This window comes from Antechinus flavipes, chromosome 2, assembly GCF_016432865.1.
Source record: "Antechinus flavipes isolate AdamAnt ecotype Samford, QLD, Australia chromosome 2, AdamAnt_v2, whole genome shotgun sequence".
Classification (NCBI taxonomy): Eukaryota; Metazoa; Chordata; class Mammalia; order Dasyuromorphia; family Dasyuridae; genus Antechinus; species Antechinus flavipes.
Genome location: NC_067399.1, coordinates 261,965,320 through 261,992,604, shown reverse-complemented (window position 1 = coordinate 261,992,604; position 27,285 = coordinate 261,965,320). Strand labels below are relative to the sequence as shown.

General features: G+C 35.0%; 2 protein-coding genes and 1 pseudogene across 2 annotated transcripts; all 3 read left to right on the top strand.

The window, feature by feature from the left end:
* Positions 1–2,227: 2,227 nt before the first annotated feature.
* LOC127546605 (olfactory receptor 11G2-like) lies at positions 2,228–3,169 on the top strand. The gene has a single exon (XM_051973632.1). It carries the CDS (start codon positions 2,228–2,230, stop codon positions 3,167–3,169), a length of 942 nt encoding a protein of 313 aa, XP_051829592.1.
* Positions 3,170–12,041: 8,872 nt separating this feature from the next.
* Positions 12,042–13,163, top strand: LOC127546604 (olfactory receptor 11H6-like; annotated as a pseudogene).
* Positions 13,164–22,039: 8,876 nt separating this feature from the next.
* On the top strand, positions 22,040–26,724 carry LOC127546603 (olfactory receptor 11H6-like). The gene is made up of 2 exons (XM_051973631.1): positions 22,040–22,262; positions 26,072–26,724. Exons 1-2 carry the CDS (start codon positions 22,040–22,042, stop codon positions 26,722–26,724), a joined length of 876 nt encoding a protein of 291 aa, XP_051829591.1.
* The last annotated feature ends 561 nt before the right edge of the window (positions 26,725–27,285 follow it).

Here is a 27,285-nt window from a genome sequence, read left to right as displayed (position 1 = left end):
TTCCAGTCTAAACGCTGCCAAGTGTCTCTAGCAAGATGTGGTCAGCATCTATTCTCCATCCTAACTTTGCTAGGATTTAAAAGTTTATTCTAGGGAAACTGAATTAGACAGTGCCATTAGATCTCTTCCCAGATAAGTACACTAGCAGTTCCCTATCCTAGTTCTAATCCTTATTCTTAGATTCTTAGGGATTCTTAGAACAAAACCCTGCAAAGACTGAATAGAAGCTTCTCAGTGGTCAAGGATATCCTAAGAGGGTTTCTTCAAAGATGCTTCTACTTTTCTCTATTTTTCTCCTCCAGAAATATTTCCTACAAAACTAGGAACATCAAACTTTCACTCCTGTTCCCTACATATGCTAGTGACACTTCAGCCTTGGTATAATCTCAGACAGTACTAGAAAGTGGTCTGAAGATGATCTCACCAGGGTCCCCTTTTCTTAAAAGTTACATTTTTATCCTTTTCATTCCCAGCACTACCCCCATTGTTCAACTTTTCCCATGGCCCCATAGCATTCTCTGCTATTTCTCAATGTTTGTACTATTTTTCTCACAAACCTCAATATCTCCCTAAAATTACCTGTTCCCACCTCCTGCCTGGGGCAACTAGATGGCATAGTATATAGAGTGCTGAGCCTGGAGTCAGAAAAACTCACTTTCCTGAATTAAAATCTGGCATCAGACACTTATTAGCTGGGTGACCCTGGGCAAGTCAATAAATCCTGTTTGCCTCAGTTTTCTCATCTGTAAAATAAGCTAAAGAAGGAAATGGCAAATCATGTCAGTTTTTATGTCAAGAAAATCCCAAGTGGGATCAAGAAGAGTTGGAAAAAACTGAAATAACTGAACAACAAAAAAACTCTTACTTGGGACAAATATTCATTCCAGTGGCAAATGTAAACCACATATTTCTTTACAATATGCTCTAGCCAACTTTCACTTTCCAATGCCTAATTCCTCTACTTTGGGCCCTATAACTAACCAATGACCATCTATTCTTAGTCTCTGCTTGAGGCAAGTGATAACTGATGTGGCAGAAAGAAATAGACTCATGCCAGATATCTTTCTGCTTTCAATTCTTCCTGGTCCTTATTTCTCAATTCTTACTCTGCCCTTACTCAGCTATTGCCTTGCAGAGTTACAGATTCCTTTAGTTAAGACTATGCAAGGATCTCCCTGCCATATTACAAAGGGATTACATATTTACCCACAAATAGACAAACACTATTGCCAAATAGTCTTTTGTATATCACTTTCCTTTTCATGTATGAGGATTTTTCTTTCTTCTTACTCCTTTTTCTCTTCTGAAAAGCAGAATAGCCAAAGCCTGCAGACATTAAGATCCTGTCACTATTATACTTTTTCTAACTCAAGAAGGGTTTCAGTCATAGTACCAAGAACCACAGCATGGAGAAAGGAAGCCCTTTTATTGAATGAGGAATAATATGTTTACATTTAACACATCATAGAAGATTTCAAGAGAGGTCCTGCCAAACTGGAGTTGGTAGGGAAATCCCATTATCATCATCAGTTCTATATGAAAGAGATTTCAAAGTACTTAACTGCAAAGATGTTGGATTTAGAGAGCTTCTGAGCATGCAACCTAGGGAGCATGTTTGTTTCTAGGTAAATGTTATAGTCAACATAAATTTGTTCAAAGGATCGAGTGATAGACCTAGATTTATGAAGACCTGAGTATTTACTTAATTAACCTTGTGACCTTGAACAAATCACTTAACTTCAGTTTTCTAATAAAGTAAACAGCTTCGACCTCACGAACTATAGTTAGGATCAAATGAATTATAAATAAGCAAACCCCATATAAATGCTAACTATTATTATCACAATCCTCTTTTCACTATTTGTATGGAAAGGTGTCAATACTTCTCTTGATTGGATGCAAACTAAAACAGATGGAGAACTTGTGTTCTCTTTTCTCATACAGAATTTAGAAAATTCCCCAATTACTACAGGAAATAAGACTAGATAGTCTCAGTGGTATCTTCCAGTATTAAATTCTATTGTATAGGAACCATTTTGCTTCCTAATTCAAAGTAGATCCTATGTTAACTACCCCCAAAGCTCAGAAAAGCTATCAAGTTTTTTACCCAATTCTATTCTTTCCCACTGAGAATTTCACTAGATGTCTCTAATTTAATGTTTAAGGCAACAAATATAAGGTGATGGGGGAGCTAATCATTCTTGTCACCTTCACAGGATAGGAGGAAATGCCTTCAGATACCAGGAACACTTCTGGCACAGTAACTGAATTCATCCTCCTGGGTTTTCCCAGCCGCTGGGAAATTCAGGTGTTACTTTTTTGTCTATTCTCTGTGACTTACATTCTGACTATCCTTGGAAATATGGCCATTGTCTGTGCTGTTTACTGGGACCTCCGGCTCCATACGCCCATGTACCTGCTGCTGGCCAACTTCTCCTTCCTAGAGATCTGTTATGTCAACTCTGATGTGCCCAACATGCTAGCCAATTTCTTATCTAAAACCAAAGCTGTTACCTTTACTAGATGCCTTCTTCAGTTATATTTCTTCTTCTCCCTTGGTACCACAGAGTGCTTATTTCTTTCCATCATGGCTTATGATCGTTTCCTAGCTATTTGTCGCCCATTGTACTACCCCACCATCATGACCACTAAATTCTGCAGTAACCTAGTCATCTTTTGTTGGGTATATGGTTTTCTCTGGTTCTTAGCCCCAGTAGTCCTTGTTACTCAGCTACCATTCTGTGGTCCAAATGTTATTGATGATTTCTTATGCGACTTGGGTCCATTGCTGGCCCTGGCTTCCGCTTGTGTCCCTATCCCAGGGACTGTTCTCATATGTGGCACAATGAGCTCCCTCCTTATCTTTGCCACCTTCTTCTACATCATTGGATCCTACACAGTAGTGCTGAGAGCTGTGTTACAAGTACCATCAGTCTCAGGCCGGCGGAAGGCTTTCTCCACCTGCTCTTCACATCTAGCTGTGGTTCTTCTATTCTATGGATCTGTCATGATGACATATGTAAGTCCAGGCTCAGGACAAGCAGAGGGAATGCAGAAATTCACTACGTTGTTCTACTCTGTGATGACCCCTCTTTTCAATCCCCTTATTTATAGCCTCCGGAATAAGGAAATGAAAGAAGCCTTGAAAAAAGTTCTACGTAGAGTTTAAGAACTTCCCATTACAATTAAGAGGCAATCCCAAAGTCATTTTTATTCTTTCATCTGGACCTGTGATTTCATCTGTGCAGGAAGTTCCCTGGTATGAAAATATCCCTTTTCAGATACATATTGGCAACTCATTTATAGGGTTTTAGAGAGTTGTCTGGGAACATTGAGAGCTAAGTTGCTTGTCCATTGTTATATAACTAACATTTGCCACAGATAAACTTTGAACTTTGGGGATACTGACTTCAGGTCTAGAGCTATTTAGTAATAATAAGAATAACAAACATTTATATAACATTTATTCTTTGTCAGGCACTGTATTAAGCACAATTACTATTTTCTTTGATCCTCACAACTTTAGAATATAGGTACTTATTGTTACTCTCATAAGAAAATGGAGACAAAGAGGGGTTAATAAGTAACTTGCCTGGTGTCAAGCAGCTAAAAAATATTTGAGGCCAGATTTGAACTTCAGTCGTCAGTACCCTATATACTATGACACCACCTAGTTGTCTTTTTCTTCTGTCCCATGCTATTTTTCAACTACAAGATAAATTGAAACAGTTTATCTGTTAGGTGAAGGGTAAGAGGATCAATGACCAAATGTGAATGATAGCAAAAAAATGTAAACAATATAACTTGAGATGCCATGTAGGCATCACTGATAATCTTCTGCCCAGGGGAAGATGATTTCCCTGAGGTACTAACTATACCCATATGTTGTGATAGAATTGAACCAGGTTAGTAGCGTTTGGCTCACATGTTCACATTAGTCTCTCCATATGCATTTTGACATTTCATTTAAATAATGTACATTTCTTCTGGGAGGTCTAAATAAACTACATAATGCCCTATCTTCATTTTTCCTGTGGACACTCATAGTGAAGAAAAAGATGTTATAGAAAAAGATGGCACCAATAGGAGGAAGAACCAGATCATACTTTAATTACTAAGCAGTTCAACAGAAACTTTTTTGCATATCCCTATTCCCAAGAAATTACTTTGTATTTGCTTAGCTATATACATGTTGCTTCCTAAAAAACTCCTTGAGGGCTTAGATTATTTTATTTCTGACTATGTATCTCTAACAAAGTCTAGCCCATGCTGGACTCTTAATCAATGGTCGTTGAATGAATACCCAGAAAACTCCAGTAGGCAAGCTCATTTGAACCTTATAAAATAAATAAAACAGGTGTGGTTTTTTTCACCTGAAATGCCAGAAACAGCTTCCAAAATGCAAAAACAAAAACATCCAAATATTTAAAAGCTGAAAATTAGTTGTTAAATCTTATCCATGAATAATAGATAATCATTTTAATCACCTTCAAAAACATTCTTTTCAAATATGAGTCCTGAAACCTTTAATTGCTTACATCCTTGACTTCTAACAGACTTATCTAAGTGAATGAGTAAGGAGCCTCTAGGTATTGACAAATGGGTAGCTGACATTGACTTTATAATATAGTCATCATTAACCAGCTTTCTACCATTCTCTGCACCTGAATCCTCACTGGGTTTGGAGTACAAGGCTTCTTCAAAGTTTTACCTAGCATAAGAGAATGCAAATAAAGGCCAAAGGGACACATCACTCTTCAATGAAGAGATTCCACCTACTATCTTTTTCTCCATCCTGTCAAAATAATCAGATCTATAGTGACAATGTAAAGGCCCACTGAGAAACCAATCCAGATTCTGGATTTCCTTATTTTTAATATGTTGTCTAAAGGCAGTGTAAGAATAAGAAAAAGATTGTTTTCCTCGTAAACAACATTAGGTCAACCAATTTATCTCATTAGTTGTTGGTCACACCAAAGTTTTTTAACAATAGCAGAACCATTAGAAACATGCTCTCTATGATTATGTATTACTGATCTTTTGTCTACTCTTTAGGAAGATAGGACAGATCAACAATATAAAAGAGGACCCACTTTGTATTCAGCTAAGCTATTGAAATGGAATTGTCCAGCATAAAGCATATCTAATCTCACCAAAAATAAAATAAAAATAATAATCCCTTTGCTGTTAAGATTATGTTATATAGAAATACCAAACATAACCCATTATAATTTTAATGAATAAGATTAGCATCCCCAAAAGAAATATGAGAATGTACATCCCTCTTTTCTTTACAATTATGTAGAATTATTAATGTGAAAACTGCATATAATGTTGAATTCAATTGACATGTTGGTTAGTTTCACTGAACCACTTCTTTTTTTAACTTTACTTTTTTCTCAGTAGTATATTGTTTTTCTAAATATACATGGAAATAGTTTCCAACATTCATTTTTGTAACATTTTTGTGTGCCAAATTTTTCTTCTTTCCTTCCTTACTTTTCCCAAGACAGCAAGCAATCTGATACAGGTTAAAGTTTGATTCAATGAAGTCCAAGGAGAAGGGAGTCTCATATTGTTCTGAAGTTTTTCTTGTATTAAGTCAAAATCTGCCACTTTACAGTATTGACTCTTTGTTTTTAGTTCTGTGCTCTGGGGCTAAGCAGAACAACTCAAATCTTTGTTTTACATACCTACCTTTCCAGTTCTTAAGCAGAGATATGCTTTCCCACTAATCCCTCTCTTATCTTCTAGAAAAGATTTTTTTAGGGGGAAAAATAGTTTTTGCAGAAGTTCAACTATGTTTAAGACCCTCTCTCATTTTATATGTTTATCAATGTTCAACACAGAGCAACATGTTGATCCGAATTCAATTCAATGAAGAAATAGATAAATAGGTAGGTAGGTAGATAGAACATTTAAGTGCACACTATATGACAGATAATGTGCTAGATGCCAAGAATACAAATACAAAAAAACAAGATGGCCCCTAACTTCAAAAAGTTTACATTTTTATAGCAGAAGACAAAATATAAAGCAAAGTTGGAAAAGAAGTCAGGTAGAAGGAGAATACCCATGTAGGATAAGACAAAGGTAGGGAAGAGGAATTGTCCAGAGTGAGACAAGTTGTAAATGGAGAAAACAAACTCACTATCTTTGAGCAAGGTATACATGATCTTTCTGAGTCCTTGGTTCCCTAAGATACAAAATGAGAGAGTTGGAGTTGATAGTCACTAAGAACCTCCAAAATTCCTCTTTTCTTCTTTTCTGTTTCCTTCTTTTCACTTGTTTTCTTTGTATTCTGTTCATCTTTTGTTCTTTTCCCTTCTCCTTTCCTAATTCCCCTATGTTAGATCCAAGAATATCATCCTTTTGGCTTCTTCATTGAACATCAGTTATTCACCCAAATACTAGTGAAAAGAGAGAAGATTCTGGATCACAAAGTATCTTTAGAAATACAATTTTCACTATAAGTATGTTTAGTCACCAGTGTCAGAAACTCCCTGCAAGCCAGTTTACTTCTACCAAAGAGCTAAAAAGTTAAAGGACTCTTATTTACCTTTAATTAATAGTATGTTCCCGAAGAAAAGTTCTGGATGAATGTTAATGAATGTTAGTTGTGGGGTATAACAATCAATCTTTTTAAAAGCACCATTGTAAAAGGAATTAGCAATTAGAGCAGATAAAATAATTTCCTACTGGCAGGAATCAGGAAGCATATCAGTGATTAACAATCACATTTAGAAAAGTTTCTTGTGAAGTACATCAAATTGAGAGATTCTGATTCCATTTCTGATTAACTAAGTGGAGGAAATATTGGAGATCTAGATGCAATGTTTGGTGAAGGAAAAAGACAGTCTGTTGAACAAAGATCAATTCCTCTTGTCCTCAGTCTTTGAATATTGGTTGGTTGTTGTCCTCATATTCAAAAATGACCAAAATGACATCTTTATGTTGGGGGTCAATGTGTAATTATGTCAGGCTGTGGCTGATCATATCCATTTCTGCTAATTTATGCTTACTTTGGCATTAAAGTCATCCAAAATTACAAGTTTGTCATGTTTTGGTACATTGATAATGAAGATCTCCAGGTCTTCATAGAATTGTTCTTTGATTTCATCCAAGATTTCATTCATGATGAGAGTATACACCATGATGATGCACTTTTCTGCAAGTGACAGTAAAATTGACATGAGCCTGCTGTTCACTTATTTGGGGATATATATCAGCATCTGCTATCTCCACAATTATTGCAGGAAATTTCCACATCAAACTAGTACTCATCTTCTGGGTGATTGACTTCCTCTGCTATCCAGTCTCTTTCATATCTCAATTATCATTCTTTGCCCCAAATATCACTGACTGCTTTGTGACCCAGGACACTGGAAAAGCTCTCTCCTGCATTTCTACCACCAAGATTGACCATTTCAATTCATATTCTCTCCCATCATCTTCCTCACTTTCCCTTTCATTCTTGGATCCTACACTTTGTGTTCATAGTAGTCCATAGTGGTTATAATAAGGTTTTATATACATATGGCTTCTGCTTGATTGTGATTTCTCTGTTCTAGGAGACCCCCTTTTTATAATCTACAAAACAAGGAGATGGCAACTCTGTAAAGTCCAATATGGATATAGAAATCTATCAAACCCTGCAGGAAAATGGGAGAGGAAGGGGATTTTGAGAAGGGGTGGGGTTGATAGAAAGAGGGGTATATTGGAGGAAGGGGTAATCAGAAGCAAAATACCTTTGAGGAGGGAAAAGGTGAAAGGAGAGAGAAAATAGAATAAATGGAGAGGGGGGACAGTTAGCAATAGTAATTATGAAAAGAATTTTGGAGCAAGTTTCTTTGATGAAGGCCTTATTTCTCAAATGTATAGGGAACTGAATCGAATTTATTTTTTAAAAAAGAGCCATTTCCCAACTGATAAATTATCAAAAAAATATAAACTATGCCTGAAGAGACATAAAATCATACACATCCTTAGACTTAATAATATCACAATTAGGCATGTATCCCAAAAGAGATGGTAAAGAGAAAAGGACCTTTTTGTGCAAATATATTTATAGCAGTTCTTTTCTCAGGACAAAGAATTGGCAATTGAGGGTGTGTCTGTCAAGTCGGAAATGGCTGAATAAATTGTAGTATGTGATTATAATTATTGTTCTATAAGAAATGATAAGCATGATTTTTTCAGAAAAACCTGAAAAGTTTTCCATAAGCTCAAGCAAAGTGAAATGGACTATGTACAAAGTATACAAAGTAATAGCAGAGTTGTAGGATGATCAACTGTGAATGACTTTACTATTCTCAACAATACAATGAACAAATACTATCCTAAAGGACTTATGATGAAAAAATGCTATCATTATCCACACAAAAAAAATTGATTTTGTCTACATACTTTGGGGAGGGAGATCTATATTTTCTTTCACAATGTTACTTTTATGGAAATGTTTTGCATAACTTCACATGTTCCTTCTCTATGAGGCAGGATTTAGGGAGGAAGAGAATCTGGAATTCAAATTTTTAAAATTCTAAAAACAAAGTAAGAAATTGTTTTACAAATGTAAAAAAAATTGTTTAATTGAGGAAAATAAAAATATTAAAGCAAAAAAGACTGAAGGAAAGAGACAGAAAAGTATAAACAAGGGGAATATAGAATGGAGGAAAATAAAATAATCATAATTGTGAAAGGGATGAACTCTCCTACAAAACAGAAGTGGATAACAGAATGGATTAAAAACTAGAATCCTACAATATGTTGTTTACAACAAACATTTGAAGCAAAGAAATGCACACATAGTAGAAGTAGAAGAATGGAATAGAATATATATTTTTACTTCAGCCAAAGTTAAAAAAAAAAAAAAGATAGGGATAGCAATCCTGCTCTCAGACAAGGCAAAAACAAAAATAGGTTTAATTAAAAGAGATAAGGAAAAAAGCTACATCCTGCTAAAAGGTACCACAAACAATGAAATAATACCAATACTAAACAAATAAGTACCAAGTACTGTAGCATCAAAATTCATAAAAATGTTAAGTAAATTGAAAAAAGAAATAGACAGCAAAACTATACTACTGGACCTCAACCTCTCCATCTCATAAGTATTTAACCAGAAAATTAATATGAAAGAACTGAAGGAAATGAATAGGATCTGGGACAAGTTAGCTACGATAAACCTCTGGAGAAATTGAATGGAAATAAAAAGGAACATATCCTTTTCTCAATGGTACATGACACCCACTGAAAATTTGTCCATGCATTAGCAATAAAAACTTCATAATCAAGTGTAGAGAGGCAGAAATATTAAATGCATTTTTTTTCAAATCATGATGCAATAAAAATTACAAGTAATATAAAGCTATGAAAAGAACAAAAATTAACTGAAAAATAAATAATTTACACTTAAAAATGTGCACCAAACAATAAATCATAGAAACAACCAACAATTTTATCAAAGATAACAACAATAAGACAAGATACTAAAATTTATAGTATACAATCAAAGCAGAACTTAGAAAAAATTATATATCTCTGAATGTTTACATGAATAAAACAGAGAAAGAGCAGATCAATGAACTGGGCATGCAACTAAAAAAGAACAAATTAAAATCCCCAAATAAACACCAAATTAAAAATTCTGAAAAGCAAAGGAGAGATTAAGAAAACTGAAAGTAAGAAAACTATTGACCTAATAAATGAAACTAATAACTGTGTTTATGAGGGGAAAGGGAAACAATAAAACAGATAGTTTGGGTTAATTTAGTTAAAAGAAAGAAGACAAACAAATTACCTATAACAAAAAATGAAAAGTGTAAATTCACCACCATTGAAGAAAAAAATTAAAGCAACAGTTAGTATCTATTTTGTCCAAATGTATTCCAATCAATCAGACAATCTAAATTAAATGGGTGGATATTTATAAAAATGTAAATTACCAGATTAACAGAAGAGGAAATAAAATATGTAAATAACTCCATTTTAGGAAGAAAAAAAAAGAAATTAAACAAGCCATCAATGAACTCCCTAAGAAAAAAATCTCCAGGACTAGTTTGATTTACAAGTCAATTCTACTAAACATTAAATGAACAGTTAATTCTCTCTAAAAGTCCTTTAATGACACAAATATGGTGCTAATCAAAAGTCACGTTCCAAGCTCTGTGTTATAAACTCTGTATTAATTCCTGGAATTTAAGGTAGTGATAAGAAAGTGATTAGAGGCAAAAAACCAGTATATAATTTTGTGGCTGAGCATTTGAGTGAGATCTGACTCACAATAAGCAAAAAGAAGGGAAATTATGGCCTGGGGGCATATAATCAGTGACAGTTTGGCCAGGGTTAGCTGAAGAAAATCAGGAGAGGAGAAGTAGACTCTGATGTGAGACTGACTTCCAAAGCATCAGGGAATGCCTTAAAATGAAAGCAGAAGCCACAGACCTGGTGCCTGATCTGTAGGACAGAGTTCAAACAATTTGCCCAAGATTCTTCAGTTAGAAAATATCGCATGTCTTATTTGAACTCAGTTCTTTTCAGCTCAAAGACCTGCTCTCCAGTAGCTATTCACATTTCCTTCTTTAATGTCAATCAATCAATCAATCATCAAGTATATATTGGGGCAAGTAGGTGGCATAGTCTACAAAGTACTGGTTTCAAGTGAAGAGGAATTGAGTTAAATCAACCACACTTAACAGTTCCTAGCTGTATGACACTGGTCAAGGCACTTAACCCCAAATGCCTTGCAAAACAAAAACAAAATAACAACAAAAAAAAAGTATATATAATATACCTACTATGTGCCAACTACTACAGTAAGCACCATGCCTATAAAAAGAAAAATAAGAGTCTCTGCCCTCTAGAATCTTTTATTTGTTTTAAATTTTTGCTAGTATTTTATTTTTTAATACATGAAAAGATAGTTTTCAACATCCATCTTTACAAAACCTTGTATTCCAAATTTTTCTCCCTTCAGGGAGGTATTTCTTACTCCAGGTCTGGTTTATTAATCACTGTTAATAACCCGCCCAAAGCAGCAAACAATTCAATACAGGTTAAACATATGTAATTCTTTTAAACACATTTCCATTAGAATTTTATATTCTATCAAGGAGAAAATAATTTAGTTAAATAATAAGTAGCATGTAATTTTGGGGAGTGAGACACTGGGAAATCAAGGGGATGAAAAGAGATCTCAGATGAGACAAGTAATATTTCAGCTGAGCTTTGAAAAAAGCTAGCAATTTTTAAATTAAAGGGTGAACATGAGGAAGTAGTGTTTTCCAAGCAAAGGAGAGAGCCACTGCAAATATAGAGGGAAAATGGAATATTATATGTGAGCAACAGCACAAATGTCTGTAATTATTAGAGATCCATCTTGGCAGAGCGGATATTAAGTGAAACTTGAAATCAATAAGGTCTGTGTTCAAATCTTACATCAGACATATTTGCTATGTGACCTTGAAAAACTCCTATTGTGCTTATATATATTTCCCTAAAAATGAGAGAATATTTGTAAAGCACTTTGCAAACCTTTTAAGTGAAATATAAATTTGAATAATACTGTACTCTTCCCTGTCAAAAACAGGATGTTTCAGGTCAGAATTATTTTCTACATTTTTGGTTGTTGATGTTAGCTTTATAATAAAAACATTAACAAAAAAGACAGGAGGGAAGGGAACTTCTGTTGGAGGTAATAATCTAGATTTGGGGGAGGAAAGTGGCACAGAATTTCATTGGAGGATAATGTAGTCTACTTTGACAGTAGCATCAGAATGAGTTTCGATTGGAATGGGAAACAGAACCTAGATTATGAAAATCTATTATTTCAGTTCTCTATTATAACATATTCTATCTAAATAATTGAAAAATGTGCCCATAATAGTTTTTCTTTGTTGTGGTGTTTTGTTGTCCTTTTTTTGAAGCACCTGTATTGTACTATATGAAACAGTAGTCATAAGAGTTTTAGAAATGAAAGAACCCCTAATAATTCTTCAAAATTGGGGGCTCTGTAAGAGATAAGGAATAGGGTAACCTGTTTCATGGTCATTTCTGTGTTTTCCATAGGGTCTGGAGCTATGAATGTAACAGGAGGAAACAGAGTGACTGAGTTTATACTTCTGAGTTTTCCTTGCCCCACGGAAATACAGATCCTTTTCTCTGAGGTGTTGTCTCTGATCTATATCATGACTCTCATGGGGAATGGGTCTATCATCTTGCAGTAGGTTTGGATCAGCACCTTCATAGACCCATATACATCCTGCTGGCCAACTTTTCTTTTTCATAAATCAAAACCCCAGTTCCTAACAGGTTAGTGAACTTTCTCTCTGAGACCAAGACCATTTCTTTCACTGCATGTTTTCTCCAGTTCTACTTCTTTTCCACAGGTGCCACAGAAACCTTTTCATCCCTCATGGCTTTTGATAGGTACCTGGCTATTTATCAGCTTCTGTGCTACCCTACAATCATGACAAGGCATTTGTGCATCAAATCAGTATTCCTCTGCTGGTTGAATGGCTTCCTCTACTTTCCAGTCCCTATTTGCTTCATGATTCAATTATCTTTTATGATCCAAATATTATTGCTCACTTTCTCTGTGACCCAGGATGCCTATCGGCTCTGTCTTGTGTCCCTATCCCAAGGATTGAACTTTCTTGTTCTACCCTAAATTATCTCTTTATCTTTATGACCTTTCTTTTCATCATTGGATCCTACACTCTAGTATTCAGACCTATCTTAAAAGTTCCTTCAGCAGCTGACTGGAAGAAGGTCCTCTCTACTTATGGCTGGCTCTCCCTGTTCTATAGGATCCTCATGGTTATATACATCAGTCCCAACTCTGGAAATACAGCTGGTTCACATAAAATTATCACTTCATTTGATTCAGTAGTGACTCCATTGGTAATCTCCTAATCTACAGTCAGAGAAACAAGGAAATCAAGACTGCTCTCCAAATGAGAATAAAAACCATCCACAGAAACACTTTTAGTGAATTTCCCTGGAGTATTTACCTGATTTTCTTAGAAATTTTATCGAATATCTCCTTCATTCCCCAATCAGCTGCTGCCATTTCCTTGCATATAGTTATGAACTCAGTACTTAGTCCTCCATATTATCATACTCTGTCCCATCAGGCTAGGGTGGTAGAGCATATAAATGGATAGTGATTAATAAACCAGACCTGGAGTAATAAATACCTAAATTTAAATACCTCCTCTAAAATGTACTAGCTTTGTGACCCTTCGAAAGGCTTTTAACTTTCCTGGACCTGTTTCTTTATCAATAAAAATGAGTGACACTCTTAACAACATCTAAGTTCCCTTCCAATTCAAAATCAATTAATTACAGTCAAATACACCAGCAATCTAATCAATAAAATGAACTTTTTATCATAATTTTCAGACAGTACAATGATTTTTAAATTATCTTTACTTGATTTGTTTTATGTCACTTGCTTTTACTGTGAGATAACATGTTTCCTTCTATTATTTATTTTGACTGTTGTAATATTTCTTAATGTCTCATGAAGCCAGTAACTTTTATTTGATTGGTTCTAAATTTTAGCAAGTTGTTTTCTTGGGTAAAATTTTTTATTCCTTGTTCCAAGCTGTTAATTCTTTTTTCATACATTTCTTTTTCAATTCTCAATTCTTTGCTCATTTTTTCCTCTATGACTCATATCAATTTGTAAAATCGTTTTCTTTTTTTTAGACTCTTGCTTTTTCTCTTTTAGAAATTCTTGGGGTCAGAGCCAAGATACTGGCAAGGAAACCTGAGGTCTCTCAGACCAACATCAAATCAAGTCTCTGAACTGGTTTTGGAGTGACAGAATCCACAAGTATTTGAAGTATAACACATTTCCAGCAGAAGACATTTTGGAACAACTTCAGAAAATGTCTGTTTCAATTGAGCACATAGGGAGGCAGACAAACATAGGCACAGCCCAGAAACCCAGGGCATTGTAGGCCCTACAAGTCAGGGAATATAAGGGGAGGAATTTTCAGCAATCTGTAGATTCCTGATTGCAATTGGCTTTAGCAGATTAGCTGTGAGATAAACAACACAAATACAAAAGGTAAATAGTGAGTGTAAATAGTGAGCTTGAACCCCAGAATATCATGGGGCCTGGACGTACCTATCCAGCAACAGAAGTTAGACAAAAATGACCCAGCACAGCTACTGTCATGTTTAGAGGAAGCTTGGACAATTTCTCCTTTGCCCTAAAAGCAGACCTCAACCTTAAAAAAAACTCTGACCATAGATAGTTTTTATGGAGAAAGGGAAGAACAAACTTCAAACCCTGAGGACACTAAAAGCAAATAATCTCCATATGAAACTTCAAAAGGGTGATGTGAGTTGGTTCCATATCACAAGGCTTTCTTGGAAGAATTCAAAACGGGTCTTAAAAGAGAGAGAGGAAATGGGGAAAGGAAATGAGAACATTGCAAGATAATTTGGAAAAGGAAAGAGAAATTACTTGAAGAAAATTCCTTAGATTTAGTGAAATGGAAAAAGCATATGACTCCTTACAAAATAGATTTGACAAAATAGATTTGAAAAACAGAATTTGTGAAATGGGAAAAAAAATCCATTGAACAAAACAACTCATTTACAAATTCAATTGACCAAATACAAAAGGAGCTAAAAAAGGCAATTGAAGAAAATAATTCATTAAAAAATTAGAATTGAACAAATGGAAATGAATGATTCAATGAGACATCAAGAATCAGTCAAAAACCAGAAACACTTACACCCAAAGAAGGAATACTGGGAAATGAATGTGAACTATTTGATTTTTGATTTTCTTCCCGAGTTATTTTTACCTTCTGAATCCAATTCTCCCTGTGCAGCGGGAGAACTGTTCGGTTCTGCAAATATGTATTGTATCTGGGATATACTGCAACATATTTAACATATATAGGACTGCTTGCCATCTTGGGCGGGGGGAGGAGGGAGAGAGGGGAAAAAAAAAACGAAACATAAGTGATTGCAAGGGATAATGCTGTGTAAAAATTATCCTGGCATGGATTCTGTCAATACAAAGTTATTATTAAATAAAATTAAATTTAAAAAAAAAAAAGAATCAGTCAAAAACAAAAAACAAAAATAATGTAAAAGTGGAATACAATGTAAAATATCTTATTGGAAAAACAACTGACCTGGAAAATAGATCTAGGAGAGACAATCTAAGGATTATTGGATTTCCTGAAAACCAATAAAAAAAAAAAAAGAGCCTAGACCTTGTCTTTCAGGAAGTCATCAAGGAAAACTGTCCTGATATCTTAGAAGCATATGGAAAAATAGTCATTGAAAGAATTCACCAATCACCTCCTGAAAGAAACTTCAAAATGACAACTTCAAAAAATACCATAGGTAAATTTCAGAATTATTGGATCAAGAAGAAAATATTGCAAGTAGCCAGAAAGTATTCAGGAGCTACAATCAGGAACACCAAAGACTTTGTAGCTTCTACTTTAAAGAACTGAAGGGCCTAGAACCTAACATTCTAAAAGGCAAAAAAAACCTGGATTGCAGCCAACCATTAACTATCCAGCAAAAGTGAGCATTATCTTTCAGAGAAGAAGATGGACATTCAGTGATTTAGGTGAATTTCATTTATTTCTTATAAAAAGACCAAAGACGAATGAAATTTTGAATTCCAAACACAGAGTTCAAGAGAAGCATAAAAGGGTAAAAAGAAAAGAAGTCTAGAGAACTATATATCTGTTATGGATATACTTAGAGGATACAAGTATGATTTGATTTTATTGTGATAATATAAAAAAGAAACTAGAGGTGGAAAGAGGATTGTATAGGAAGAAGAGGAAAATGGAAGGCAAAATGAGGGAAATTACATCTCAGGAAGAGGCAAACAAGACCTATTCTAGTTGAGGGAAAAAAAGGGAGGGGGATGAATCTTACTCTCATCAGATTTGGCTCAAAGAGAGAAAATCAAAAAGAAAAAATATTTGACTTCACAGAGAAATTTGTCTCATCTTATATTATAGTGAAGTGGGAAGAGAAAGAGGAAAGGAAAGGGGGAGGCTAAGAGAAGTGAAAACATATGTAGTGGGGGAAATGTATAAGGGAGAGGGGCTGTAAAAGGGGAGGTCTGTTTGAGGAAGGTGGTGATCAGAAGCAAAATTACTGGGGAAGAGGGAAAAGAGGAAAGGAAAGAGAAAAGCATAACTTACAGTAAATAAGATGACAGGAAATACAGAATTAGTCATTTTAACTGTGAATGTGAATAGGGTGAACTCTCCCTTAAAACAAAAGTGGATAGCAGACTGGGATTAAAAGCCAGAATCCTACAATATGTTGCTTACAAGTGTAAAGGGCTAAAACTATGAAAAGGTATATTTGAATCAGACAACTGAGCACTAAAAACTAATTACTTATTCGATATGAGACAATGACTCTATTAGCATATGTTTGGAAAAATGGCTCTTCTCACCATTGGTGATGGCTCAATGTTTTATGTTAAGATAATTGTAAGCAAGTATTAGAGGGTGGGATGAGAGAGGCGAGACTCCACTTGGCAGCAGGACATGGAGGAGAAAGGTAGAGATTTGGGACTACAGAACTGAGAAGAGATCTTTGGCAAAACTCCTGGCAGTTTGCTTGTCTCTTTCACTCCTCTCCCTAAAAACCAAGCACTTTTACTTATACTGACTCTGGCTGATCCTGAGGCTTCCAGAGAGCTAGTTTGGACTTAACATACAAGAAACACATTTAAGGCAGAAAGATATAATCAAAGTAAAGGTAAAAGGCAAGAGAAGAATCTATTATGCTTCAGGTGAAGTGAAAAAAAAAAGCAGGGAGAGTAATTCTGATCTCAGATCAAGCAAAAGCAAAAATAAATCTAATTAAAAGAAATAAGGAATGGTGTAAGGGTCCTTTGGAAAGGTCAGGCAAGTGCAGTTGAGATGGAGTAGACCAATGGTCTCAAGGATCTCTAATGTGATTGGACTTGAGTACTTAGGGACTTCCTTCATGGGTGGGACCTCCAGCCATGGTAGGAATCCCAAACTCTCACTCTACGATCTTGTCAAGTTCAGGAGGTAATCTTCATCATCAATTGGCTTGTGCCTGTGACCTCATAGACCCCATATAAGCTTGGAGGAGGAAGGACTCCACCTTTTTTCTTTTGCTCTTTTCCACCTGGAGCTTAGCCTTGGGGAGAGATACTAAGGCAGTGCAGGAAGTAATAGAGTGAGGTGTAAACCCCGTGAATAAAATCTAAGCTTGTTTGCCATAAACTCTCGGGTGCTCTGTTATGCTCAAATTGCATCCGTATGAGATAGCAGCTGGAGGACTTCTGAGGACCTCAAAACCGAGGTAAAATTAAATATTATATTTACCAGAGATCCCTCTGATAGGGCCTAGGAATAAGGCGAGATTAGTGATTATTGAGTAAAAGGATCTCAATAGAATGGAAATTATCTTGCTAAAGGGCACCATAAATAATGAAGTAAGATCAATATTAAACATATATGCACCATGATAGGGCATCCAAATTTCTAGAGGAGAAGTTAAGAGAGCTGCAAGAAGAAATAGACAGCAAAATTATACTAGTGGGGGATCTCAACCTTTCTCTCTCAGAACTAGATAAATCAAAACACAAAATAAATAAGAAAAATTAATGAGATAAATAGAATTTCAGAAAAGTCAAGTATAATAGATCTTTGGAGAAAAATTGAATGGAGACAGAAAGGATAAGAACTCACTATTTGAAAAAAAAACTGCTGGGAAAATTGGAAACTAGTATGGCAGAAACTAGGCATTGACCCATACCAAAACATCCCATACCAAGATAAGATTGAAATGGTTTCATGATTTAGACATAAAGAGTGATATTATAAGCAAATTAGAAGAACAAAGGAGAGTTTACCTCTCAGATATGTGGAGAAGAAAGGAATTTGTGACCAAAGAACTCTAATACATTATTGAATGCAAAATGGATAATTTTAATTACATTAAGCTAAAAAATTTTGTATAAACAGAATAATGCAGACAAGATTAGAAGGGAAGCAATAAATTGAGAAAAAATTTTACATTCAAGGATTCTGATAAAGGCCTAATTTCTAAAACATATAGATAATTGATGCAAATTTATAAGAATTCAAGCCATTCTCCAAATGATAAATGGTCAAAAGATATGAATAGATAATTTTCAGATGATGAAATTAAAACCATTTCTAATCATATTAAAAAGTGTTCTAAATTACTCTTGATCAGAGAAAGGCAAATTAAGACAACTCTGAGGTACCACTGTATATCTCCCAGATTGTGTAAAATGACAGGAAATGATAATGACAAATGTTGGGGGGAAGGGCGGATATAGGACACCAATACTAATTGTTGGTGGAGTTGTGAACTGATTCAACCATTCTAGGTAGCAATTTGGAACTAAACCAAGGGGTATCAAACTGTGCATACACTTTGATCCAGGAGTGTTTGTCCTGGGTTTGTATCTTAAAGAGATCATAAATGAGAGAAAGGGACACACATGTATAAAAATGTTTGTAGCAGTCCTTTTTGTAGTGGCAAGAAACTGGAAACTGAGTAGATTCCCATCAGTTGGAGAATGGCAGAGTAAGAAGAGAATAAGAAGAGATGATTTGCCTTTAGGATCTTCAGGATTTGAGGTCTGTTCTCTTTCTCCATAAAAGCTATCTATGATCAGAGTTCTTTTTGCTTTTTTGTTCATTTTCTTTTAGGTCAATATCTGCTCTTAGGGTAAAGGGTATTTTGCCCCAAGCTTCCTCTATAGGCAACAGCAGCTTTAGGCTGCTACCAAGCTAATTCAAGCAAGTACCAATGGTCTTGTAATGGAGAGAACCATTTGCACCCACAGAGAGGACTGTGGGGACCAAATATGGAACACAACATAGTATTTCACTTTTTTTGTTGTTGTTTGCTTGCATTTTGTTTTCTTTTTCATTTTTTTCCTTTTTGATATGCTTTTTCTTACACAGCATGATAATTGTGGAAATATGTATAGAGGAATTGGATAAGTTTAACACATATTAAATTGTTTGCTGTCTAGGGGAGGGAGCAGGAGGGAGGGAGGGAGAAAAATATTTGGAACACAAGGTTTTGTAAGGGTGAATGTTGAAAACTATCTATGCATATGTTTTGGCTATATAAAGCTTTATTTTAAAAAAGGAATTCTGGTTGTATGTGTATCCAGAACTAATTTTTCTCTGAGATTTGCTTGCATATGTTTTGAAGTCAATCTCTTCTTTTAGTTTTTTATCTTAAGCTTCCATGTCACATAATAAGTGACTATGTGGCACAATAAATAGAGTTTAAATCTGACTTCAAATTTCTCAGATTCTTACTAGTTATATGATCCTGGAAAAGTAATTTAATGACTGTCTACTTCAGTTTCCTCAAATGTAAAATAATGCTGTTAGTAGAACCTACCTTCTAGGTTTCCTGAGAGGATCAAATGAGATCATATTTATAAAATGCTTAGTGCAGTGACTGGCATATAACAGGTACTATATAATTGCTATTTATAATAGCTCTTTACGGTAGGGTTCTTTTATTGTTTGGCAAATTTTCCAGATTATTCTTAATCTGAACTTTATATAAGACATGGGCTCTGCATACTTCTGAGGGGAATATCTAGGATAAGCTCTTTTGTCTTTCTGCTTCTTTAATAGCTCAGGATGGGGATCCATAAGTTTTCAATGTTGTCAAAGTCATGTGATCCAGAACAAAATGTCCTTAGTGGTCTCCTGATCTGATGCCATTCCTAGTGTCATACTTGTGTCTTTTTGGTTGTTTCCTAACCTAAAGTAGACTGTGATGGATTCAAACACTATTAGCTTGCTATAAACACTATTAGTTCAAAGCAAAGGAGCCTCATTCTTTCCCTTGCTATGTGATTCCTGGCCTGGTTATTACTCTGAAGGCTTCCATGCTTGTGGTTGAGGCTAGAACTGAGAGTTTTTCTGCTCCTGAAAGCAGTCACATATCTACTCTTTATTTCTAAACTTATTCTTCATTTAGCATGTAGCTGACCTCCACACTGGAACTGGTCAGTTGGAAAACTCTGTTCTCTTCTTTCCTTCTTTCCTTCCTTCCTTTCATCCTTCTCTTCCGTCCTGTTCACATAGGGTATCATATCCTTACCTACAGATGCTCTTAAAAGCATTTTTTCTTTTCTTTTTTATCCCTGAACTCTCCCAAGATATCTTGGGGTTTATTGGCTAGATTTTTAAGGATCATGACTTAAACCAAAATCAAACTGATTCTCATTGATTGACCACCAATAGGTCCCTGGTCAAGCTCCATTTGGTCATTGGTCCTGAATGACTTAAATTGAATGTAAATAGCAATCATTTTAGTTTTGACCAAAAACCTTGAAGGTCTTCCTCTCCCAGATTCATTTATTTATTTAGACTTTTTTGAAATAAAAGATTCTTTGCCTCGATCATTATCTAGCCTTAATCAGTAAATGGTTGTCACCTCAAACAAAATGAGACCTGTTGAAGACCTTAGCTTAAAAAGTCCAAGGTCTTCATCGAGGGTCATTTCCATTAATCCTGATCTATATCTGATAACTGGACATAGAGGGAAGGAAAAGTAAGGCAGGTGAGTTTACATAGTTCTCACTTAAATCCAATTCACTTGCATGACATAGTATCACCTTCCAAAAGTCATGGTGTTCTTCCTGAACCAAAGGCAAATAACAATAACACATAGCTACAACCACTTCTCTCCTCCCTACCTAAGAACAGGTCTTCTCTTTATTCCTCCTTGGAATTCTTCCCCACAATTGAGTAATGGGTAGCAAGGTTACTATTAGCATCTATTCTGTACCTTCAATAAGTTCACACATCACTTGGGATCTCTTTCTGCCACAGACTTCCTCACATACACAGTCCAATTTCATTCCTTCCTTACTCCTGGGAACTGGAATAGTCTCTGACACACTCCTTGTTAGGAGATTTCTAGGAACAGTAGAGTTTTCTATCTTCCTAGGTCAACTTAGACTGGGAAAAATGATTTTTTTTAAATTTCCCAGTTATAGTTCAGCCTGGCATGTTTTCTAGTTCTTTGTGGAGGATGCATGATGATGGAACAAGATTGTACTTCTTCCAAGTTCAAGGTCATCTTAACTATACTTTAAGTCTCTCTGTTGTACAACCCCATAAGAATGTACTGTTTTCTTTATGTTTCCTTTTTCATATTTTATTGCTACCATAATACCTTAAACCTACTTGTGCTTATTTAGTGCTTCTTAAATTAAACTAGATGCCAGTCTGGAAAAGGAAGTAAAATATGAGTATTATGAAAGAACCCCAAAAGTTGCACTAGCCCAGTAAACCTATTTCTAGGAAGTAGGCTTTAATTATGCTATAATAAATCACTTAATTTTCTAAATATTATTTGTTCCCTTACTTAAAGAAACTACTATGTTTTCCTTCTATTTGCCCCCAATAAGCATTCTCTTCCCCAGGAATAATTTCCCTGTTTTTTTTTAACTTATCCTCACATGGAATGAATTTGAGATCCTTCACCATTCTGATTTTTCTACTCCAAATGTTTTTCAACTAATACGTGTTTTTTTTTTCCTAAAATGGTGTGATTAATACTCCCAAGTTGTCAGAAGAGACCATAAAACAGTGATACCTGTCCCCTTTTTATTTCTATCAGTTATGCTTATCAGGGGTTTAATTTGATTGGCAAGCTTTAAGCCTAGAATAAATAAAAGTAAACAATTCAATTCAATAAGCAACTGAGAACCTAATATATGCCAGGTATAAGAGTGTGGGCTGGGAATACAAAGACAAAAATTAAACAGCGACTACCTTTAAGCAGTTCATATTCAACTTTATATAATATGTGGCTTTGTGGAACTTCTTAACCTGATACATGAAAAAAAAAAGACTAAAATATAATTAGCAGTAAAGCAAATTTACATAAATTTATTAAACAGGAAGTATTGTTTAGTAGAAATATGGCTAGATTTTAAATTAAATTAATCAGGTAATATCATATTTCTACTACTTACTGCTAGATTATCATGGACAAGTTATTAAACATCTCTGGGTATTGGCTTCCTCATCTGAAAAATGAATGGGTGTTCACTCTGACCTATGCCCTGACCCTGGTAGGGAATGGGTCCATCATTTGTGCAGTAAAGTTAGATCAACACCTCCACACTCCCATGTATATTGTACTAGCCCACTTTTCATTCTTGGAGACCTGTTATGTTAACACCACAGTTCTTAATATGTTGGCAAATGGAGATCTCAACCTTACACTCTCAGAATTAGATAAATCAAACCACAAAATAAATAAGAAAGAAGTCAAAGAGATAAATAGAATACTAGAAAAATTAGATATGATAGATCTCTGGAGAAAATGTAATGGGGACAGAAAGGAGTACACCTTCTTTTCAGCAGTTCATGGAACTTATACAAAAACTGACCATATATTAGGACATAAAAACCTCAAACTCAAATGCAGTAAGGCAGAAATAGTAACTGCATCCTTTTCAGACCACTATACATTGAAAATTACCTTCAACAAAAAGCCAGGGGAAAGTAGACCAAAAAAAAAAAATTGGAAACTAAATAATCTCATACTAAAGAATGATTGGGTGAAACAGCAAATTATAGACATAATTAATAACTTCACCCAAGAAAACGATAATAATGAGACATCATACCAAAATGTATGGGATGCAGCCAAAGCGGTAATAAAGGGAAATCTCATATCTCTAGAGGCCTATTTGTATAAAATAGAGAAAGAGAAGGTCAATGAATTGGGCTTGCAACTAAAAATGCTAGAAAAGGAACAAATTAAAAACCCCCAATCAAACACTGAACTTGAAATTCTAAAAATAAAAGGAGAGATCAATAAAATTGAAAGTAAAAAAACTATTGAATTAATTAATAAAACTAAGAGTTGGTTCTATGAAAAAAACCAACAAAATAGACAAACCCTTAGTAAATCTGATTTAAAAAAGGAAAGAGGAAAATCAAATTATTAGTCTTAAAAATGAAAAGGGAGAACTCACCACTAACGAAGAGGAAATTAGAGCAATAATTAGGACTTACTTTGCCCAACTTTACGCCAATAAATTTGACAACTTAAATGAAATAGAATACCTCCAAAAATATAGCTTGCCTAAACTAACAGAGGAAGAAGTAAATATCCTAAACACTCCCATCTCAGAAAAAGAAATAGAACAAACTATCAATCAACTCCCTAAGAAAAAATCCCCAGGACCAGATGGATTTACATGTGAATTCTATCAAACATTTAAAGATCAATTAACTCCAATGCTAAATAAACTATTTGAAAAAATAGGGATTGAAGGAGTCCTACCAAACTCCTTTTGTGACACAGACATGGTACTGATACCTAAAACAGGTAGGCTGAAAACAGAGAAAGAAAATTATAGACCAATCTCCCTAATGAATATTGATGCTAAAATCTTAAATAAAATATTAGCAAAAAGATTACAGAAAATCATCCCCAGGATAATACACTATGACCAAGTAGGATTTATACCAGGAATTCAGGGCTGGTTCAATATTAGGAAAACTATTAGCATAATCGACTATATCAATAACCAAACAAACAAAAACCATATGATCATCTCAATAGATGCAGAAAAAGCATTTGATAAAATCCAACAGCCATTCCTAATAAAAACACTTGAGAGCATAGGAATAAAAGGACTTTTCCTTAAAATAGTCAGGAGCATATACTTAAAACATTCAGTAAGCATCACATGCAATGGGGAAAAACTGGAACCTTTCCCAGTAAGATCTGGAGTGAAGCAAGGTTGCCCACTATCACCATTATTATTCAATATTGTATTAGAAACACTAACCTCAGCAATAAGAGTCGAGAAAGAGATTAAAGGAATTAGAATAGGCAATGAGGAAACCAAACTATCACTCTTTGCAGATGATATGATGGTATACCTAGAAAACCCCAGAGATCCTACTAAAAAGCTATTAGAAATAATTCATAATTTTAGCAAAGTAGCAGGATACAAAATAAATCCCCATAAATCCTCAGCATTTTTATACACCACCAACAAAATCCAAGAGCAAGAGATACAAAGAAAAATTCCATTCAAAATAACTGTTGATAGCATAAAATATTTGGGAATCTACCTACCAAAGGAAACTCAGGAATTATTTGAGCAAAATTACAAAAAAGTTTCCACACAAATAGTCAGACTTAAATAATTGGAAAAATATTAAGTGCTCTTGGATAGGCCGAGCGAATATAATAAAGATGACAATACTCCCTAAACTAATCTATTTATTTAGTGCTATACCAATCAGACTTCTAAGAAAATATTTTAATGATCTAGGAAAAAATAACAACAAAATTCATATGGAACAATAAAAAGTCGAGAATCTCAAGGGAATTAATGAAAAAAAAATCAAATGAAGGTGGTCTAGCTGTACCTGATCTAAAATTATATTATAAAGCAGCAGTCACCAAAACCATTTGGTATTGGCTAAGAAATAGATTAGTTGATCAGTGGAAAAGGTTAGGTTCACAAGGCAGAATAGTCAACTATAGCAATCTAGTGTTTGACAAACCCAAAGATTCTAACTTTTGGGATAAGAATTCATTATTTGATAAAAACTGCTGGGATAACTGGAAATTAGTATGGCAGAAATTAGGCAAGGACCCACACTTAACACCATATACCAAGATAAGATCAAAATGGGTCCATGACCTAAGCATAAAGAACGAGATTATAAATAAATTAGAGGAACATAGGATAGTTTATCTCTCAGACTTGTGGAGGAGAAAGAAATTTGTGACCAAAGATGAACTAGAGACCATTACTGATCACAAAATAGAAAAATTTGATTATATCAAATTAAAAAGCCTTTGTACAAACAGAACGAATGCAAATAAGATTAGAAGGGAAGCAACAAACTGGGAAAACATCTTTACAGTTAAAGGTTCTGATAAAGGCCTCATTTCCAAACTATATAGAGAAGTGACCCTAATTTATAAGAAACCAAGCGATTCTCCAATTGATAAATGGTCAAAGGATATGAACAGACAATTTTCAGATGATGAAATTGAAACTATTACCACTCATATGAAAGAGTATTCCAAATCACTATTGATCAGAAAAATGCAAATTAAGACAACTCTGAGATACCACTACACACCTGTCAGATTGGCTAAGATGACAGGAAAAAATAATGATGAATGTTGGAGGGGATGCGGAAAAACTGGGACACTGATGCATTGTTGGTGGAGTTGTGAACAAACCCAACCATTCTGGAGAGCAATCTGGAATTATGCCCAAAAAGTTATCAAAATGTGCATACCCTTTGATCCAGCAGTGTTTCTATTGGGCTTATACCCCAAAGAGATATTAAAAAAGGGAAAGGGACCTGTATGTGCCAAAATGTTTGTGGCAGCCCTGTTTGTAGTGGCTAGAAACTGGAAAATGAATGGATGCCCATCAATTGGAGAATGGCTGGGTAAATTGTGGTATATGAATGTTATGGAATATCATTGCTCTGTAAGGAATGACCAGCAGGATGAATACAGAGAAGCTTGGAGAGACCTACATGAACTGATGCTAAGTGAAATGAGCAGAACCAGGAGATCATTATACACTTCGACAACGATATTGTATCGGGATGTATTCTGATGGAAGTGGATTTCTTTGACAAAGAGACCTAACTGAGTTTCAATGGATAAATGATGGACAGAAACAGCTACACCCAAAGAAAGAACACTGGGAAACGAATATGAACTATTTGCATTTTTGATTTTCTTCCTGAGTTATTTTTACCTTCTGAATCCAATTCTCCCTGTGCAACAAGAGAACTGTTCGGTTCTGCAAGCATATATTGTATCTAGGATATACTGCAACATATCTAACATATGTAGGACTGCTTGCCATCTTGGGGAGGGGGTGAAAGGAGGGAGGGGAAAAATCAAAACATAAGTGAGTGCAAGGGATAATGTTGCAAAAAATTACCCTGGCATGGATTCTGTCAATATAAAGGTATTATTAAATAAAATTAAATTTTAAAAAATATGTTGGCAAATTTCCTTTGTGAGACCAAGACCATTTCCTTCACTGCTTGCTTCCTCCAGTTCCACTTTTTCTTTTCTACAGATGTCACAGAGCCATTCTTCTTATCTCTTATGGCTTTTGATAGGTACCTAGCCATTTGGCAGCCTCTGCATTACTTCATAATTATAACTGGACATTTTTGTATCAAATTAGTGCTTGTTTGCTGGGTTACTAGCTTTCTCTCCTTTCCCATCTGTATCTATTTTATGTCTCAATTGCCCTTCTGTGGCTCAAATGTCATTGATGACTTTATCTGTGATCCAGGGCCCCTGATTTCTTTGATATGCATCCATGCTCCAGGAATTGAGCTTTCTTTTTCTATTATATTTTCTCTTGTCATCTTCCTCACTTTCCCTTTCATCCTTGGATCCTATAATCTGGTGTTCAGAGCTGTGTTACCAGTCCCTTTGTCAGTTGGAAGAAAGAAGGCTTTATCCACTTGTGGGTCCCACCTGACTGTGGTCTCTCTGTTCTTTGGAACTGTCTTGGTCATGTATATCACACCCACATCAGAACATATAACCACAACACAAACGATTATTACTTTGTTTTATTCAGTGTTTACACTTTCTTCTCTCGTCCTTAATAACTCCCTAATTGGATGTAACTATTTCCCTGCATCTTGACTCATACCTCCCAGGACATCATGCATTTCCTGAAATTATTCTGTCTTATTAGGAAAAAGATAAACCAGACTTTGGTTCACAGTCAGGTTCACATACCTCTACTCTCCCAGCAGGTCTCAGCTTGACATACATATCTGAGATAAAGAAAGCAAGATGAAGAGAAGTTAAATGACCTTTCCATGGCAGTTCAATGGAAAGAATACTGGATGTGAACACAAAAGACTTGAGTTTGAAGCCTGGTTCTAACATTTTCCATGCAACTTAAGGCAATTCACAACTAGCTCCTTCATCTGTAAATTGAAAGAACTGAAAGAAATCATACAATCATTGATTTAGTTGTGCAAAGGACATTTTATAGACAAAGTGATTTGACCAAAGTGGCACAGGTACTAAATATAAGTAACAGACAAGGTTTAACCTGGGGCCATTTGATCCTAAGACCAGGGCTTATTCAGTACATCTTGATGCCTTTAAATTATCTTCCAAATCTAAATTTATTATCCTTTCATCTTAAGACTTTATCTATTTTAGGGCAGATAGGCAGCACAATGGATAGAGCAT

What these genes read in the sequence shown, in the direction of transcription:
- LOC127546605 (XM_051973632.1), top strand. Translation starts at nt 2,228, where the DNA reads ATGCCTTCAGATACCAGGAACACTTCTGGCACAGTAACTGAATTCATC.
- LOC127546603 (XM_051973631.1), top strand. Translation starts at nt 22,040, where the DNA reads ATGGACAAGTTATTAAACATCTCTGGGTATTGGCTTCCTCATCTGAAA. An exon ending in TCTTAATATGTTGGCAAATG is followed by an intron (nt 22,263 to 26,071) that starts GAGATCTCAACC and finishes TGTTGGCAAATT; the next exon opens with TCCTTTGTGAGACCAAGACC.